Raw genomic sequence first — 19184 nt, 5'->3', positions numbered from 1 at the left:
CGCGCTAATTACTGGACCACGGCGCCGCCCTTATTTCAAGATTCTTTTCTGTAAATTGCTAATTTTCCAAAAATCATCAATCAATATACATTGTTAAATGAATACCTTTGAGCGTGATATTCGTAAAGTCAGAGCGTATTGTACAACAAGATCATGTTAAATGCTGAATGATATTTTGGCCATTGAGAGATTATGGCAGCTGCTCTCAATTTAGATTTTGAACCCTTGAATGCACCCTGTAACCCGATAACATAACTGTCCACTGCTGTGCCTGAGAGGGTTCATGTTCCGTGGTGTCCTTCAGGCCAATGTTGGACCATAACAACTAAATAGACGACCTCCAGCTTTAATTCACTTGATGACTTCAATGACATATCCAAACCTCACAAATTAGTCAACCGACCAAATTAAGTCAAGCCCGGACGGCAAGAGGGTGGATGTTGATAGCCTTTAATTTGTGGAGAACCTGATAACATTTGTGCCAGTCTAAACGAGAGGAGAAAGCAACAGAACACAGATTTGTATCATCAGAACATCTGTCTAATAGTAGTCTATAAAATGCGAGACCCCCCCCACACCCACCTCCCAAAAAAAAGATTAAGTCTTTTTTGTATTTTTGACAACTTTTGTCACGATGCTTTTTGTCTTCTTGACAGTTCTTGACTTGGCTTTGGCGGCGGCGACCTTCTTTGCTGCCTCTCTCTTTTTCTTCTTGGCCTTTTCGGCTTCGGCGGCCTTTCTTCTCTGGCTCACAAGAGTCTTGTCTCTGAGCAGGTCGCTTCGTCCAATTTCCATCATGTGGTCTTCCCATGACGTGATCTCATTCTTGTAGCGGATTTTATCATCCTCAGCCAGCTGCGTATAAACCTGGAATGGTGAACCAAGTGATATTTAGAAACTGGGCAGTTTGCAAAAAAAATAAAAATAAAAATAAAAAAAGGATCGTGAGGGCAAAAAAAGCATATGTCAAGTTATTCAGGCCTACCTGTTTCTGATTGCTGAAAAGTTTCTTCCAATCGCTCAGCAAAGTCTTCATCTTTGCCTAGAACGCAACACGACATACTTTTTATCTAATATAAATTCATCATGATTTGCTAGGAGGTAAAAAATAAATAAATGTTGGCCATGGGGGTTTGAGAGGCCTATCGTGAAAAACCTGTTGCGAAGTACAATAGAAGTATCATTGTGGAGAATTAAAAGCAAGAAAACACACATACTAACCTGTGTGTTTTCTCCTTTGGCTTCCACAAAGTGTTCGGCCATAAAGATGTTGAATGCCGTGCGAGGACGTTTTGGCTTTCCCATGACGGTTGCTTCCTAGATTACATTGAAAAACATTCAAAGTTCAAATCACCAACCAGCTGTGGGACGATATGATATGTCACACAATAAAAATAAATAAAGTAGAAACTTGACGTGAATTTCTAACAGCAAGTTGTGAGTTCCCACAAAGCGCGGAAATTCCAAATCACTTTGCTACGCTATGTTCGCTCTCCGCGGCATGCTGCTCAAGAATGGAACGCGCCCGTGATGCGAGGTGTATGCGCACAAAGCACAACGGTTGAATGAGGTGGACAAAAGAAACAAACAAAAAATAATAATACAATAACTACCGGTACATTACATGGCACAGTGTTGATGGATGTCAATATGTATGTATGGGCTCATCTTATCATCTCATATCGCCAAGATAATGAGGCGGGAGGAGGTAGAAATATGTTGGGGAAATGAGACGGCACTCCTAAACATCATTTCATCTCAACCCAACTGTATTTAAAACAACCACCGCTGTATACAAAGTGCTGTACATGGAGCAAATATCATACAGTATATATGCAGTAATCCCTCGCGATAACGCGGTTCACCTTCCACGGATTCGCTGTTTCACAGATTTTTTTAGTGCAGTTTTTTTTTAATGCTTTCTTTTAAACAGTGAATTGTGTTCTGCATCCTGATTGGCTAAGGGACTGACCAACATGAACAGTCTCCACACGTCGTCTCTGTACAGCTTGCCAAATTTACCTTTGCAAATTTTTGGTGTTTGCTTTCATTGTATAAGTGGCGGATGCTGGTCTGTCAAGGAGGGGAAGCTCAATTTCGGTCTACATCATAAAATGTGTCTGTTTATTTATACGTGAATTCTACTCTCCGTTCCTTTTCAACAAAAAAAAAATGAAAAGGATGCCTTCACCATAAGATCGGTTTAGTTCTTGGTACCTCTAGTAGTATTTGGCCCGCAGACCTGAGGCAGGTGCGTCGGGGCGGAGGAGCTCAGACAGGTAAGGTGGAGCAAGGCCATTTAAAGATTTGAAAACAAATAATAGGACCTTAAAAAGAACTCTAAAATGTGTCGGGAGCCAGTGAAGGGATGCAAGAGTAGGAGTAATGTGCACCCTCTGCCGCATACCAATCAAGAGGCGAACAGCAGCATTCTGGACCAACTGGAGACGCCTAATGGAGGATTTGCTGGCTCCAAAGTAAAGTGCATGGAGACGTCTACTAAAGATGACGTCATGTTATTGCCGGATGTCATAAACGAACCGCCTGCGTGGTTGAATGACAACTTTCACCACGTGTCAACTTGATGACAACTGTCAGTCATCTCCCTGCCGTGCACTCTCCCTCGGCTGATGATGTGTAAGCTCGCGTGATGAGAGTTGATACTGCAGACGCATCGCTTACATATCTGATTTACATCCACGTACGAAAGATCGCATTTGGATCGCAATAAATAATGGAACTGTACCGTTCACACTGCATGAAAAAAAAAATTGCATTTGGCGCATATGGGCAAAAATAAATCAATCATTAAATACATTGAAATTGCGCGGCAGTGTCAAGCTAGCCTTTCCTTACCCTCTTCTTGCGGAAGGCCTTCCTTTTGGCCTTCCTCTGCCTCTTCTCAAGCACTTGCTGCTCGAGCTCTGCGGGGGTCAGCTGGGCAAGGTAGTGCTGCAGATCGATCTTAAACTGCTCCTTCTCCCGCAGGAATGCGTCTTCAAAGGGCTTCGATGGAGAGACCAAGCAGGTGATTTAGCACGTTAGCTCATTTCAGCATTTACACGGTATTAGGACGGAACGATTTTGAAAAACACGCATTTGATTTCCCCTCAATATTGTGAGAGTGATTCATCCCCCCCCCCCCCCAAGATCCCCTTTCCCCATAATTTTTTTTTTTAAACAAAGACAAGCAATAAATTAATCAAGAGTACAATAAACAATATCAGATATTATACGTAACTGTTTTGGCATTAAGATTTAGTCTTTAGCTAAAATAAATGCAAATGAACCTCGAGTTTTTAACGAGAGACAGTCAGAGTTCTTCACTTACTGAACACTTTGACGTACATTCTTTGAAGCGTTCATGACAACGTCACAAAACTCCACCAAACCCGTATGGCGTCAACATCAATCACTTTTCAGTCATATTTCAGATTACAACAAATCTTTGGCTGGATCGCTTCCATTTTTCATGTTTCGCGAAAGAATCATATGATAGCATGTTGACTGAACTTCTTAAGCACTAAACGTATTTACACATGATATAAATATAATACACATAGATAGAAAAAATAAAGCTTGCTTGATTAGAATGAAGCATTTTGAATTTTTATTTTTAATACCCTTCGCGATGTGAACATTTCTTTTTACGACACTGCACATACGGTGGCACCTTTAAAGTTGAAAAGAATCCCTGAGGTCGTACACAATGGAATTTGACAGTATCTGTAAGTATTGTGCTGTTTTTACGAATCCGTGAATTTCCTTTTTAACATGGGTGACGCTTTCGTTTGATTGGGAATTCATGCTGTGCCTGTACAGGTTTAACCCTTTCTTGTACCCTGTAACCTGAGAACATGATAAGCTGTCCACTGAAGTAACAGCTGTGCCTGAAAGGGTTAATCATGACGCAACTTTGATGACGGATGATCATTACCAAATCGAACCAAGTCAGTCTCCTTGAATTGATTATTTTCCGGTTCTGATGAAGCGATTAAGGTGAAATACCTGTTTCTGCTCCGGTCTCATCAGTTTCCACTCCTGAGCTAGCTTCCTGATGGCCTCTACATGTTTGAGTTCTGAAGGAAACAACAAGATTACATCAAACAGTTCTATCAGCGTCAGTTTGAAATTGCATAATCAGAATCAGAATCATCTTTATTGGCCAAGTATGTAGAACACACAAGGAATTTGTCTCCGGTATAACACGCTTGGAAAAAAAAACAGCTGCAGCAGCGCAGATGAGCGTCACACTGGGTAGCTCCTTATTGCAGACTGAAAGAACGTGAGGTGCATGTGTTGAACCCTACCTGGGTTCTGACTCACAACGACCGGCTTCTGCTGCACAACGTATCTCATGTATCCATTGAGAGGCCTCTTTGGGGGGCCGCTGGCTTCGGTGGACAGGCATTTAACCGGGTTCCTGTATGCAGCATGGGTGACTCTGGTACACCAAAGACACAAATATTAGCGTACAGGGCACAATTAGTCTGGGACAGGAAGTGTAAGTGCAGGAAGTGTAGCCACACCGCACGACTATTCTGTAAACCAGGGGTGCCCAAACTCTTTGGATCGAAGATCTTCTTTTTGATCAACTAACCTCACGGGATCTACCCGTACCGGCGCGCACGCACACACACACACACACACACAATTTTAAGATTTACCTGCTTTATTTTATTTTATTTATTTTTTGTGAAAATGAGACTGATTAGTGTGCATTGTATATTAACACAAAAAATATATTACTAACATGTACAAAGACACACAAATGGTTGTTTGTTTTTTTTCTTCTCGACACTGCTCGGATCTACTTGGGACCTGTCTTAGATCTACCGGTAGATCAGGATCTAGCTAATGGGCACCCCTGCTGTAAACAATAACTGTGCAGGTGAGCCACTGGCCTATGGACATCGTGGCGGGCAATTTGACAAAATTAGCAACTTCTAGCATTTAAACAGCACTCTCATGTAAGGAATGCCAGTGGCTTTTTTTATCTTAATAATTCAGACTGCTACTATGATTGATGTTGCAGGTGCTTACAAAGAAGAGCACAGAGCCAAGACTTAAGTAAAATATTGTGACAGTACTTTGCGTGATTGTGATATTTCATTTTCCAAGATCAATGCAGTTGTCATGTTCATGCTCAGTTTCTTAATATGGTCCTCTAAAAGGCACTTTGAACATATAAGTACATGCTAAGGCAAAAAAAAACATACGCAAACAGTATAGACTATTTTTTATTGTCAATTTTTTAAATGGGTAACGATTTATCGACAGTAAGAAAACCCACTTCCCACCGAAGGTTCCAACAATAAGAAGTGCAGAACAATACTTCGATAATTATCGTATCATAACTTTCGTGATTTTGTATCATGGCGTTTCGATAGTTTTACGTCACGGTTCGTTACACCCCTAATCTAAAACTACACCGTGCTTATTTCTGTTTCAATATATCAATTTAAAAAACTGTTGATTAAATAATGTAATTTTCCACACATCACTCGGGGAAATTTTGTTAATACGGCAAAAGAAATGAAATGCAAAGATTCACGATTCAAGATGACCAACTTGTGGTTGAGAGTGTAGACTCAGTGGTGCAGAAGTGCCACGCATCACACCGGGAGCTGTGTCAAGTATATTAATAATTTTATTTTGCCATATTGGACCAATCTACAACATTAAACAGTAAAACGTAATATACATCTAGTCAAAGACAAATTACCCTCTCAACGAATGCACAAAGACTGATGCAGTTCTCGGATGGCCCACAAACACCCCAACTTGGCAGGAACTGACTTAACAGTAGCCAAATAGTGCACTCACCATGCAAAATACAGTTTAAACTCGATTTTATTATTGTTGTGGAGATTCTTGGTGGGGCTAGCATGCTGCACATCAATAGCCTACAACCAATGATTGGGCTAATGTTAGCTTTGTCGCCAATCCTAAAAGTACTACTTCTACTCGAAGCTATTAGAGTACAAACTTAGTTGCAGCAAAATTAGCTACCTTGCCAGAGTGCTTGTGCAAGTGAAGACATTGAAGGACCTCGCCAGAAGACCGACACTTGCTGTCACTAAGCCGAAAGGAGCCATGCCGGCGTTGTTGGCACCTAAAATGACGTCAGCGGGAGCAGACAAAAACAATCGTATGACTTAAAAAAATCCACGGCGATATTATAAGAATGCATACAGCAGCTTTCAACCATGCACACATGCAGCAACCCAAATAGCAGCAAAAGGCGCCTTCAATCGTCCCCGGTGGATTGTGGGTATGAATAAAAATATATTCTTTCTTCACTACCGCCACCAACTGTTCCGGAGGGTAAAACACAAATCAGTGGACGCCCATTATGCTCGGATAATAGGTCACGGTATATAGAGCGATTTTTTTTAAAAACCAAAAACGTCTTGGAGAAAAAACGCTGATGAACCACGAATACGCGTTTTCCACGATAAAACGGGGAAAAGCAAAAAATAAAAATAAAAATAAATTAAAAAAAGAAAAAAGGTATTTTTTAAGATGCAGAATTACGCACGAGGCTGAACGCACGAGGGCGACATTACTAACAATAACCGCTAAGCGAATCACATAAACTACCTCAGGCTAAATAGTACCGTAATTAGGCATCAAATACAGTAGTTAAAAAAAATAAACACCGAGGATAATGGTGGAGCTAATAAGGAAGACTTGATCATCTTGATTCTATTTCGCTTTCTTAGCCAATATCTCATCTCAAATTAGGTATTCATTCATTCATTCATCTTCCGAGCCGCTTATTCCTCACAAGGGACGCGGGGGGTGCTGGAGCCTATCCCAGCTGTCTTCGGGCAGTAGGCGGGGGACACCCTGAATCGGTTGCCAGCCAATCGCAGGGCACACAGAAACGAACAACCATTCGCACTCACACTCACACCTAGGGACAATTTAGAGTGTTCAATCAGCCTGCCACGCATGTTTTTGGAATGTGGGAAGAAACCGGAGCACCCGGGGAAAACCCACGCAGGCCCGGGGAGAACATGCAAACTCCACACAGGGAGGCCGGAGCTGAAATCGAACCCGGTACCTCTGCACTGTAAAGCCGACGTGCTAACCACTGGACTACCGGGCCACCCAGGTTTTGGAATATTTTCCTATTTTTGATGTATACGGCATGCGGTGCAGCTAGTTCGGCCTTACTTGACGGTATTTTCCTAACTCGGTAGACTGGGAGTGTGTGCAAGAATTGCAACTTGACTGAAGTCGGTATCATTGCTCTGAACTTGTTTTTATGTGACATAAGCTATATAAAATGCCCTGCGATTGACTGGCAACCGATTCAGGGTGTCCCCCGCCTACTGCCCGGAGACGGCTGGGATATGCTCCAGCACCACCGCGACCCTAGGGAGGATCAAGCGGTTCGGAAGATGAATGAATGGATGAATAAAATGTAAAATGTGAAAGAAACGCTAATTATTATTTCCTAAGCGCTACTACACAATGTCTAGTATGAATGGTGATACAACGTTTTGCTTTGGTACAATGTTAATAACTTGACAAAAATAGTTGATGTTGAATTTTGGAATTTACATCGTCAAGTCACTCTATAACTGGAACAAAACAAGCAATTAAATTCAGTTAATGGTTGTGTGATTCATTTCAATAATTCTCCAACTTTAAAGTTAACACATTTTTCAAAAGGGTAAAATTAGGTAAATGAGGTGAAATTTCTACCTAAAATCAGATCAGCTCTCTAAAAGGCATCATATGACTGAGCGTTGATCACGTGGGTCACGATATATTGCTCCTTAAAATGCGATGTGTTTCCTTCTTTTGATTGGCTACGAGTTATAAAACAAAAAGCAAAACTTCTTCTGATTGGCTAGTAGTTCCCAGGAACGAGAAGCTGTCTGGTTAACTACAAATGGAGCGATCGTGCTGTTTTTAAACCGGTTCTGCGGTGGGAAATCCGTCGGAGGGATCGAAATGTCTGGCAGGGGTGATTGGAACCTGTGTGCCGTTGTCGTGCTCTACCTTTGCGTAACTGCTACGTGTACATTTCCCACTTTGGATCACTTGAAGGCGCAAGCTAGCGACAAGACACAGGGCAGAGCTGTGGTCGAGCTGCTGAGACGCCTGCTGGGGAACAGATCCACTGAGTTCATCGTCATAGTTAACAGGAGTCTCTCTAATGACAGCCTGGATGTGTGTGAGCTCAGGTCGACTAAAAACAACAGGATAGTCGCCACGGGTAACACCGGAGTGTCCGTGGCCTCTGGGATTTACAATTACTTGAAATATTTCTGCAACTGCCACGTTTCCTGGTCCGGTGATCAGTTGGATCTTCCCCGTCCTCTTCCTAAACTCTCTGGTGTGCTCCGCATCAACACCCAGCACAGGTCAGTGACCCCCGTGTCCCATCCGTGTCGACTGTCAACATATTGACGCGTGGGTACTGTATGTTCTGACAAAACTATGTAACTCTTATCAATCGTGCGTTTTCAACAACGCCGCTAGTTTTTGTTTCCTTTTACGCTAACGTGGACTGATCTATGCTTGTGTTAGCAATTTGTAACACTTTCCTTCTCAGGCCAGTAGTTTTAAGTAATTCATTAAAATAGATTTTATTTTTTACGATAACTGTCAAGGGTATTGAAAGAAAACGAACGAAATCAGTAAAATTTTAGGAAAAAAAGGAAACCGACACCACATAATTTTAGCTAAAATGTCCCTCGTTTTCGTCTTCGTCAATGAACATTGTAGCGACGGTGAAGCCGCGCATTTGTAAGCTTATGTTATATTATTAATTATTATCATTTTATGTTAGAGCATCATATTTTTTTCATGTTAAGAATACCTAAATTATACTGTGTCGTTTAATAATTGTTTCGACATATTTTTTATGTTGATAGGTTCTGATTGGCTGTTGAAGTAAGAGAAGCAGGAAGTGATTTTAGTTACGAGGAGAGTTGTTTCGAACGTGCTGCGGTGCAGCCCCCCCCCCCTTTAATAAACCGCATTAAAGGATTCCATCTCTCCTTTTGTCATTCGTAAAGTAGAGCTACCACTAAAAACAACGAACCCCTCAACGTACATATTTAACAGCATGCTTGTAAATACAGTAGTTGTATTTTGTTGTCTTGGTTAAAATTTCGTCATTATTTGGTTTCTCACACGTGTATCTGTGATGTCTTTGAGATGACTAGCAAAGCAGAATCAAGAAAGGTAAAGGGACTTGACTTGACTTGCCATAATAAGAAACTTGAAGACGGACATAATAAGCAGGCAGTCAGTTTGTTGGGTGACTGGGCGTGAGCTGTGGCTCACAGCTGCTCCTGGATAAATGTGGATTCTGTTTCCGCTTGTGGGAATAAAGCAGCTGAAGAGCTTCAGCAACTGCCTCTACCTTTTAAACACAAACAAGGGTGTTACAATATCATACATGCGCTTTGGAGGTTCATTTTAAATGTATTTGTTTAGGTCTTGTTGTATGTTTCTTGGCGGTCCGGTGGACAACTGGTGGGCACGTCGGCCTCGCAGTGCAGAGATGCAGGGTCCTCTGTGGAGTTTACATGTTCTCTCTGTGCCTGCGTGGGTTTTCTCACAGTACTCCCAAATAGTTCATTTTTATGAGGTGTGGACAACACAGGTCAGTGTTGCCTCTGGGAATTTTCAGCTGTCAAATGGCAAGATGTGAGCAATGGGGCACCCATCATTGCTCCCGAGTACATTTAAAAAAAAAAACGTGTGCATGACAAAAATACAGCATTGTTACTCCTTATGTTTTATTGTTTACAAAGAAAACTTGCGGCGACTATGTCCTTAAAAGGACTATTTCTCTCAATTAACCGTTGGGAATTAGACCCGCATCAGCTCACCCCAGTTATGTCATGTTGTGCAGACTGAAAAAGCTATGTGAAGCATGGCAAAGTGTGGCACCATTTGTTTTTCCCATGACTGGATAATAGTCAAAGGCAGGGGCATCAGACTTCATGGTTCATAGTCTTGGTTGTCCTCAGGGAGTTTGTTATGGTGTGGTATGCTAAATATCACCCCCCCCCTCCCCCCCAGCATGTACCTTGTTTCAGTTCTGTAAGAGTTGCCATGCGTGCTTGCTTTCAGCATGTCAAGAGCAATTGACATTAATTGTAAAACTAACACACATAAAACAATTAAACATTGTGTATTCACATTAAAATAAATAAATGAAGAAACAAACAAACAGCACATAGGCATAATAATAATAATAATGCTCTTGCGACGCGGGGGCCCAGTCTCATTCGGCTGGGTCGTCGCAGTGCGTAGAGCCGATCAGCTTCACCAGGGTCCGCCAATGACCACGGTCATGGGCCAGGTCCGCTGCATCCTCCAGGGTAAGGCCCTGGTGTTTGAGATCCTCTCTGATGACATCAAGCCATCTGGTGTGGGGTCTGCCGCGTGGCCTTTTCCAGCCGGCTGTCGCTGGATCAAATGAGAAGATGGCACGAGTTGGGTGTTCCGGGGGTAATCGGAGGAGATGACCAAGCCAACGGATGCACCTCTGAGCGGCCAGTCAGGATGCAGGGGGCTGAAGGGTATGTTTTCGGAGGTCTTAGTTGGAAACATGGAGGTGCCAGCTGATGTTCAAGATGGTTCTTAGTGACCTGCTGTCAAAGCCGTCGATCCTCTTGGCCTGGGTCTTGTTTAATGGCCAGGATTCTGCACCATACAGGAGGATGGGAAGAACTGCTGCGTTATAAATGCGCATCTTGGTCTTTTGGGACACTGCCACGGCCCCTCTGGCGCCACCACATAGGCAAGCTAATGGAAATTGGCATCCAATTTTGCTGAAACAATTGCTTTGTTGTACTTGTATGTATCTATATTTTGTGAGTTTCGCAGTTCAGTAAGAACCAAAAACAAGTACAGTCAGACCTTGGTTTTCGACCATAATCCGTTCCAGAAGGCCGTTCGAAAACCGAAACCATGCTCAATAAAAGAAAATCTTGATTGAACACGTCTGCTCAGAATGGAACTTCAATTTTTGGCCAAAAACCAATGTGGTCGAGAACAGAGATGTTCGAAAACCGAGGTATTACTGTACCAGCGCTAACTGGATTTATTGAGCTCTGATCTTAACTGAATTGAGTAACAAAGAAAGAAGAAAGGTCTTTGATCACAGTAATCTGTCATTGTGTTAGTTTAAAAAAACAAATAAACAAACAAACGTACTCGTGTTATTGGTGCTCAGTACCAGGAAGTACACAAAATTGAATACTCATTTGCATATTGGTCTGAGGGAAAAAAAAAAAGAAAAGTGGTCTTGAACATCCCTGATTAAGTCTCCCTACGAGGGTCTTTTTTTGGAACTCCTACGGGATTCCCACGGGATGACAGGATAAAAAAAAACCTGCTGCTCTTTTCTTCTTCTCATTTCATTTATGAATCATTGCCTCCAGTTATTGAGTATTTTATTTGGTGGTAAATTCCTTCATCTGTAATCCAGCGAAACCTCGGAAATTGAATACAATCCGTTCCAGGGTGTTGGTCCTGGTCGACCTCAGATTTGCGCGACTGTTAAATCATTTTTTACAAAACAGCGTCCATGTTTCATTTTGTGTTTATGAACATTTTGTCTGTGTCCAGGTTTCGCTACTATCAGAATGTCTGCACCGTTAGCTATTCGTCTGTGTGGTGGGACTGGCCACGGTGGGAGAGAGAGATTGACTGGATGGCTCTTAATGGGATTAATCTTCCACTGGCTTTCACTGGTCAAGAGGCCCTGTGGCAAGAGGTAAGCGCAAAAACCTTCGAAACCTTTGATCCTTTGAACCTTTGATCTGGTTCACGCCAGTTTCAAGTTACGGTGGCAAAAATCAAGGAAGACAACTAAAACCCACAGGCACAGCTCCAGGATGTATTTTTTAAAGTCTTTCTGTGACCTGGGGAGGCTTTGTGAACTTCATGTTTTTAACATCTATTAAATGAATACAAATCTTAGAAAATGTACAATACAATGCTGAAGGGACTTAACTGGGGCTACAAAGATTTCTGACAGGGCTATAGTGGCCCCTATCCTCAGTGTGGAGCCATGCTTGAAACATTTTGCTTGATCACAACATACATTTTAGTGATCATATTTTTTTATTATTCACATCAGAAAAAGTTCATATAAACCTTTTTTTAAGGTTAATGAATATAACGTATGCAACACCAAACCACATTCTGCACATGTAACAACATTGTGGCTTTGTAATAAAAGAGTGAGGGTACGAGACTGCCCTGCCAGCAGTCCAGACCTGCCTCCCATTCAAAATGCACGAAGCTTAAAATATGGTAACAGAGAAACTGGGACTTTTAAACAGCTGAAATCGTACATTAAAAAGAATGGGGGGGGGGGGGAAACCCCTGCAAAACTTCAACAATTTAGTGTCCTCAGTTCCCAAATGTTTATTAAATGTTGTTAAAAGAAAAGATAATGGAACGCGGTGGTTAACATGACCCTTTCTCAGCTATTAAATGTTGTTAAAAGAAAAGATAATGGAACACGGTGGTTAACATGACCCTTTCTCAGCTTTTTGGGAACGTGTTGCAGTGTTAAATCCTAAATTAATGACAATATCCTAAAAACCAATCGAGTTTATCCGTTTGAACATGAAATATATTGTTTTTGTAGTGTAGTCACTCTAACCTAATAACATAGTCAGCTGTTGGGAACCGCTGTCCCTGAAAGGGTTAAACGTGGGTTGAACATGATTTACAAATCATAGTATTCTGGTTGTTTTTTTTCATTTTTATTTTTTAATGTTTAATGTCTAAACGTCATTGGAAGTGGAAATTATATACCAGTACAGGATTCACCGATTGCACTGATTCACGAGCATGTTCCTCATGCACTTTTTAGGTTTACCGTGCTCTTGGTTTGAACCAATCAGAAATCGAAGAATTCTTCTCCGGCCCGGCATTTCTGGCTTGGAACCGCATGGGAAACATGTTCAAGTTTGGTGGACCGCTGCCACAGTCCTGGCATGTGAATCAGCTGAGCCTCCAAGTACTGTCACCTTTATACGTCACACACACTGATGTTATTCTTCAATCAATATTATGTCACCAACTGAAAAAAAAATAATATATAGCGTTCAATACAGGATTCAAACTTGTTGTCCAGGAGATGCTTTTAAAATATAGTTTGCTTATAGATGAGGCCAAAATGATATGTAACCTTTAACATACAGCCATTTACAGTGACCTTTGTCTGATTCAAATTCTTGAAAGACATTCTCTTTATTTTTTTCTTTCAGTTTAAAATCTTAGAGCGAATGAGAGCATTTGGCATGATTCCAGTGCTGCCAGCCTTCTCCGGGAACATCCCCAAGGGAATCCTCAGGTAAAAAAAAATAACAAAAAAACAAAAACAAAACATTTACCTTTTCCTGCCGCCACAAACACTTATTATAATTAATTATTTTTTTTCAAGATAAATAAAATTCTTGATTTCGATTTAAAAAAGAAAACATTTACTCACATTTAAAGTGGTTTATAATTCTACACATGCCTGTTCAAGTCTTTTTTTTTAAAGATAAGACTCAGATCAATAATTAAAACCAACCCCCAGCTTCCATTCATGTGACTTATAACTTGTACAAATTAACTGGGAAAAAAAAACTCAAATATCTTTTCAAGAGAGGATTTCATAATAACTAACAGTGATAATGTGTTTGCACAAATGCACGCGTCCTCCATGCAAGCAGACCAATTATCTTGGTGATTAATCAAAATCAAAACATTGCCTTTACTTTGAAAAACAACGATCTATATTTTTGCCTATTTTTCAGATCAAACCAGAAACTCAATCTTTATTAATTTATGTTTGTACATTTTCTGCCATTTGAAAGAATGTCCTCTTGTTGAGTAAAGGGATGAAAATCTTTGATGAAAACACTTTTGTTGATCTGATTCATTGATTAATCGACCTGTCAATTGATTGAAATAATTGGGCCCACTTCACCAGACACCTTCCTGCGATGCTTCATCTGAGTAAATTGACGTTTATTTTATATATTCATTGGTTTAATACGTTTAAATTATATTATATACTATATTACGTGTAAAATGATGCCCACTCAGCATTCATTGCAGTCTGGCCATCCTGGAATAGGGATTCCCCTATCTGCAAACCCTTCAAGGATTTTCATTTTTTGCCAGAATTTTTTTTTTAGTCTTCCCTTGCCCTCCTGCGAGTTAATATCAGGGCATGTTGTTAATATTAGTCAATTGCGGATATGTGAATCCCTTTGCGACGCTATAAAAATAAGTTTGACTTGACTCAAAAACTTGCAAAGTTGTTGCACTTGTTCACTTGTACCACCCACATACATCAAAATAAAGGCAGCAAATTCACAATAAAAGCTCTGCATATTTAATCAGTTTTATTTTAAATTTATGAAGACCTGCGCCATAGTTCATACTTTGCCCCGGCCTGCTCTATAGCTTGTTAATAAGAGTATTTCTGCCACATTAAATGCTAAAGTACCTTTACTGAAGCCATTTTGAATTTCAGGTTGCATCCAGAGGCCAACGTAACAAGATTGGGGCCATGGTCTCATTTCAACTGCAGCTTCTCCTGCTCGTATATCTTGGACCCGAGGGACCCGCTTTTCCTCCGGATTGGTTCCCTCTATCTTTCCCAGGTGGTCCGACAATTCGGGACGGATCACATCTATAACACGGACACATTCAACGAGATGATTCCTCCCTCCTCAGACCCCGCTTACCTGTCAGCTGTCAGTCGATCCGTCTTCGCCGCAATGACTGCCGGTGAGTTTTGGCATATCAATAAAAAAATGAAGTACGTGTAACAGGCGTTCACGTGTCTGTACCGAAAGAAGTATTATTAACCAGTTATCTTTCAATGCCGTTGTGATGAAGACTCGTTTTATCCTGTCTCCTGAGGCAATTCTGAACAGGACAGGACAGCACAGTCTAGGATGGTTATGTTGTTACCCCCGTATTTGCGTTGCAATGCTAGGTCGCTAAATCTTCGCACCACCAAATAACATAACTGAAAGAAAAGCGCGAATTTACTGGGACTGACGTTGGATTTTCAAAGGAGTTAAAAAACAGTGCTTCCATTTAACCTTGAAAAAACCCCAGCCAAATTTAAATATTGAAATCAGGGCATGTCATGAATCTTTAGCCATTGGCAGTAGTAGGTCAAAAATGGCATTTATACAGTTTAAGACAGTAAAGATAATCCCATGGGCTGAACTTGTCAAAAACATCAAGCAGTGTCAGACAGAGTCGCTATAATTACTGACAGTGAAATGCGCTGCAATTGGTAAATAGGTACACACCATTAAATGATATAAACGTCCGTATGTCCAAACAGTCACAACCTGTACACCACCAAATACAAAGAAGTGAGAAACAGCGGCAGAATCTTTTTTAGGTGGGACTCAAATAGATTTACCCTGCGGTCATGTTAGCTGGCTAAAGCTAACGTAACACCACTAAATGACATAAACATTCGTGTGTCCACACAGTCACAAGCCTGTATCACCACCAAAAACAAAGAAGACAGAAACAGCGGCAGAAAATGTTTATGTGGGCGGGACTCAAATAGATTTGTGTTGCGGTCATGTTAGCTGGCTAAAGCTAACGTAATCATATGGATACTTCGATTTCTATTGTGCCTTTTACTGAACCTACGGATACTTCAAGTAGCGATGTGACAAGATTTCCCCCAAATCACAGGGTTCACCGTTCAGAACTGTATTTTAGTGAACTGAACTTTGGAAAAGTGAAATCCGTGGCTCAACTATACTGCCACGGTTTGTATGAGTGAACACAATTTAATTTGTTATTTTCAAGTACAATTAATTGTCCCAGTTTGGGGACCCCCAGATGACCTGTTGTGTTACAAAACGTACCCCTCTTCAAAAACTCCCTACTGAGTAAAATATTTCATCCATGTTTTAGAATGGTCCCTTTCTTGTAGCTCATGATTTTTTTTTCTCTCCATAGTTGATCCTCAGGCAATTTGGCTGATGCAGGGATGGTTGTTCTTTAATGCTGCAGCTTTCTGGAAGCCTGCCCAGATTCGGGCCCTACTACACGGCGTGCCCCTTGGGCGGATGATCGTGCTAGATTTGTTTGCAGAGACTGAGCCAATTTTCTCCTACACTGAGTCTTTCTACGGGCAGCCTTTCATCTGGTGCATGCTGCAAAACTTTGGTGGCAACAGCGGTCTCTTTGGCACAGTGGAGAGTGTCAATTCGGGGCTCTTCCAAGCCTTGCATTTCCCGAACTCCACCATGGTCGGCGTAGGCATGACACCCGAGGGCATCGAGCAGAATCCCGTCATGTACGAATTAATGAGCGAACTGGCGTGGCGCAAGGAGCCCGTCAACTTGCTCAAGTGGGCATCTCTGTATGCCATACGTCGTTACGGCACTACGCGAGACAGTCTGATCACCACCTGGAGACTCCTGTTTTCCAGCATCTACAACTGCACTCTGCCGCACTATCGAAATCATAACCACAGTCCACTCGTGCGCCGGCCTTCCTTTCACATGAAAACCGATCTTTGGTACAACCCGGCGGACTTGTTCGAAGCGTGGAAACTCATGATCCAAGCGTCTCCTTCTCTCATGTCAAAGGAAACCTTCCGGTATGATCTCGTCGATGTTACTCGAGAGGTCTTACAAGTTTTAACATCATCGTTTTACCTGGATCTCACCGATGCCTTTCATCAACAAAAGTTGCCAGAGCTGCTAACTACCGCAGGAGTGCTCATATACGACCTTTTGCCGGAACTTAATCATTTGCTGAGCAGTGATCGCCATTTCCTGTTGGGGAAATGGCTGGAGCGGGCGAAATCCTTCGCTATTGACGAGAAGGAGGCGGAGCTGTATGATATGAATGCCAGGAACCAGGTCACTCTGTGGGGCCCCAGTGGTGAAATCCAAGACTATGCTAGCAAAGAGTGGGGAGGCCTCATGGAGGACTACTACGCCCAGCGATGGGGCCTGTTTGTCCAAAAATTGGTGGAGTGTCTGGACAGCGGACGGCCATTTAAGCAAGATGCCTTCAATCAGGCCGTTTTCAAGGTCGAAAAGGGATTTATTTATAACGGCCGAAAGTACCCCACAAAGCCTCAAGGTGACACGTACGAGATCACCCGCAGGATCTTTCTTAAGTATTACCCACTAGCCCTGAAAACGTTGAAAGGACTATCATGATCTGCAGAGACTACATTTTTGCTAAAAAAGAAAAAAATGTCTGCAGCAAGAGGAATGTGAATTATTAAAGAGGTATCCCGAACTTTCTGATGATGAAAATCACCTGTTTGTCCATCCAGTGAACCATGACCTGAAATGATGCAAACGAGGGAAGAAAAATCGGCTAATAACGCAACGCAAAGAAAAAAAAAATTACCCAAGTGATATTTCTAATGTGAAAAACTCACAAGTTGGTGCACTCAAAGGCAAGGGACCAATGTAGCTATGGTATGTACGTATAAATATAAACCCTGTGTCCTGTGGACAACAGAAAATCCAAATTACAATTCATGCTACTCAATCTTTTTTTTAAACTAATGTGCGTGCGTATCATTCCACCCTGGGACAAAAATGCATTTAAAGTCAAAAGCTTCAAATCAATTGTTGCCTACGATGATCAGATCTTTTTCTGAGTGCAGCTGTAAATGTCGTGTGCTGGAGCTACTTGTTGAATGCCGCCAAAAAGCAGCGGAGAACCATGCAGAAATGTGCAAATTTACATGCACGTGGGATCAACGACTATGAAAGTTTGGTTAATTTAGTCTCCCCACCCCAAATGTTGATCTGTTTCCAACATGAGTTAACTCATTCAGTACCAGCCAATTCAAGACCAAGTCTTAAAAGACGTTTAAAAACGTCTTTGGGAGTGAATGAGTTAAATGAAAATGTGATGGAGTAACACCTTAGCATGTAAACTTCATTCCACACGGTTAAGTCTTCCTTACATGTTACAGTCAAGATTAGTTATAAATACACTAAATGCAACATGTTTTTCTTCTCCACTTTACTTACAAATTCCAGATTCCATTCTTGACAAAACTGTCCTACTGATTTGAGCAAAGCAATCGTGTTGAAAGTTCACTTTTCAATATGAACAATGAAGATGTTTACTCCAACCCTGCCTTTGAGCGGATATTGATGTAAAAGAATGTAGATGTTAACCTAAGATGTCACCTCTGTATGTCTTGTAAAATAATTCTGGAAAGAATAGAGAAGTTCAAAGATTTTTTTTGGAGTGACTGATCATATGCCAACCACTGATGTACTACTGTCTTCGTCATCTAAATATATATTTTTATGATTAAATTAAATTATGGTTGTATTTATTTTTTTTAACTCTGGCCTGTAATCAGACTCTTGCAGGTTATGGGACTAATGCAGTACCGTATTTTCCGCACTATAAGGCGCTTCCTCGCACCTTCAATGAATGGCCTATGTTAAAACTGTTTTCATATATAGGGCGCACCATATGATAAGGCGTATAGATTAGAAGCCACAAAAGGGGTGTTCACACGGTACACATTTGCTCCAGTGCTCCACCGATGTATTTTGTTGCAATATATTTTACACCGGAGCAAATTTTGTGGAGTGGTCACACGTACAAAGCCGCTGAACGTGTTAACCCCGGCGTAGCACCGGTGCAGCGCCACTTGCGGTCACACGGCAGTTTCTGCAGCAGTGCAAAACAATAGAAAACAAAGAGTTGTCGTGTTTTTAAAACATACACAACTCAAGCAACTGCTGTAACAGGCACGTCCTTCTCGTTCTCTGTCTCCGTGCCTTTTGCTCGAGAGGCGTTCAATGACCGCCCCCGAAAACGGAAATCAACAATGATTTCAATGACACTCGGAAAAGCAAATGTATAATGCGCCAAACAGAAAATCAACAGAGGAAATCACAAAATAAATTCTATGGGGGGTGTGGGGTTGTGAACACACTACAAAGGAACAAACTACACAAACAACTCCAAGACAGTCCAGTCTCCTACAAAAGCAAAGATGATGTTTGGGGACGACCCCCCATACCCCCCGTTCTAGTTGAGATGGTATAACCCAAAGGTGCCGCTTGCTACTGTTATTGCCAGCCATGTTTTGTGTCATTATTAAACACATGACTGAAGTACAAAAGAGCACAAAAGCAACACGTTCTCGCCGTATGTAATCA

The 19184-nt window shown here is 41.6% G+C and overlaps 2 protein-coding genes across 2 annotated transcripts; one reads left to right on the top strand and one right to left on the bottom strand.

Moving 5' to 3' along the window:
• Positions 1 to 434: 434 nt before the first annotated feature.
• tfam (transcription factor A, mitochondrial) lies at positions 435 to 6285 on the bottom strand. Its single transcript, XM_052071278.1, has 7 exons — positions 6013 to 6285; positions 4311 to 4444; positions 4009 to 4079; positions 2857 to 3006; positions 1222 to 1317; positions 986 to 1042; positions 435 to 867 (listed from the first exon to the last, which is right to left on the bottom strand). Exons 1-7 carry the CDS (start codon positions 6096 to 6098, stop codon positions 598 to 600), a joined length of 864 nt encoding a protein of 287 aa, XP_051927238.1. The 5' UTR covers positions 6099 to 6285; the 3' UTR covers positions 435 to 597.
• A 1505-nt stretch (positions 6286 to 7790) lies between these two features.
• naglu (N-acetylglucosaminidase, alpha) lies at positions 7791 to 17215 on the top strand. The gene is made up of 6 exons (XM_052071079.1): positions 7791 to 8381; positions 11608 to 11755; positions 12866 to 13012; positions 13263 to 13348; positions 14522 to 14778; positions 15985 to 17215. The coding sequence occupies exons 1-6, from the start codon at positions 7969 to 7971 to the stop codon at positions 17199 to 17201; spliced, it is 2268 nt and encodes a 755-aa protein (XP_051927039.1). The 5' UTR covers positions 7791 to 7968; the 3' UTR covers positions 17202 to 17215.
• Positions 17216 to 19184: the final 1969 nt, after the last annotated feature.

Source organism: Hippocampus zosterae, chromosome 7 (genome assembly GCF_025434085.1).
Source record: "Hippocampus zosterae strain Florida chromosome 7, ASM2543408v3, whole genome shotgun sequence".
Lineage (NCBI taxonomy): Eukaryota > Metazoa > Chordata > Actinopteri > Syngnathiformes > Syngnathidae > Hippocampus > Hippocampus zosterae.
The sequence above is the reverse complement of the archived record's forward strand: the minus strand, read 5'-3'. Positions and strand labels throughout refer to the sequence as shown.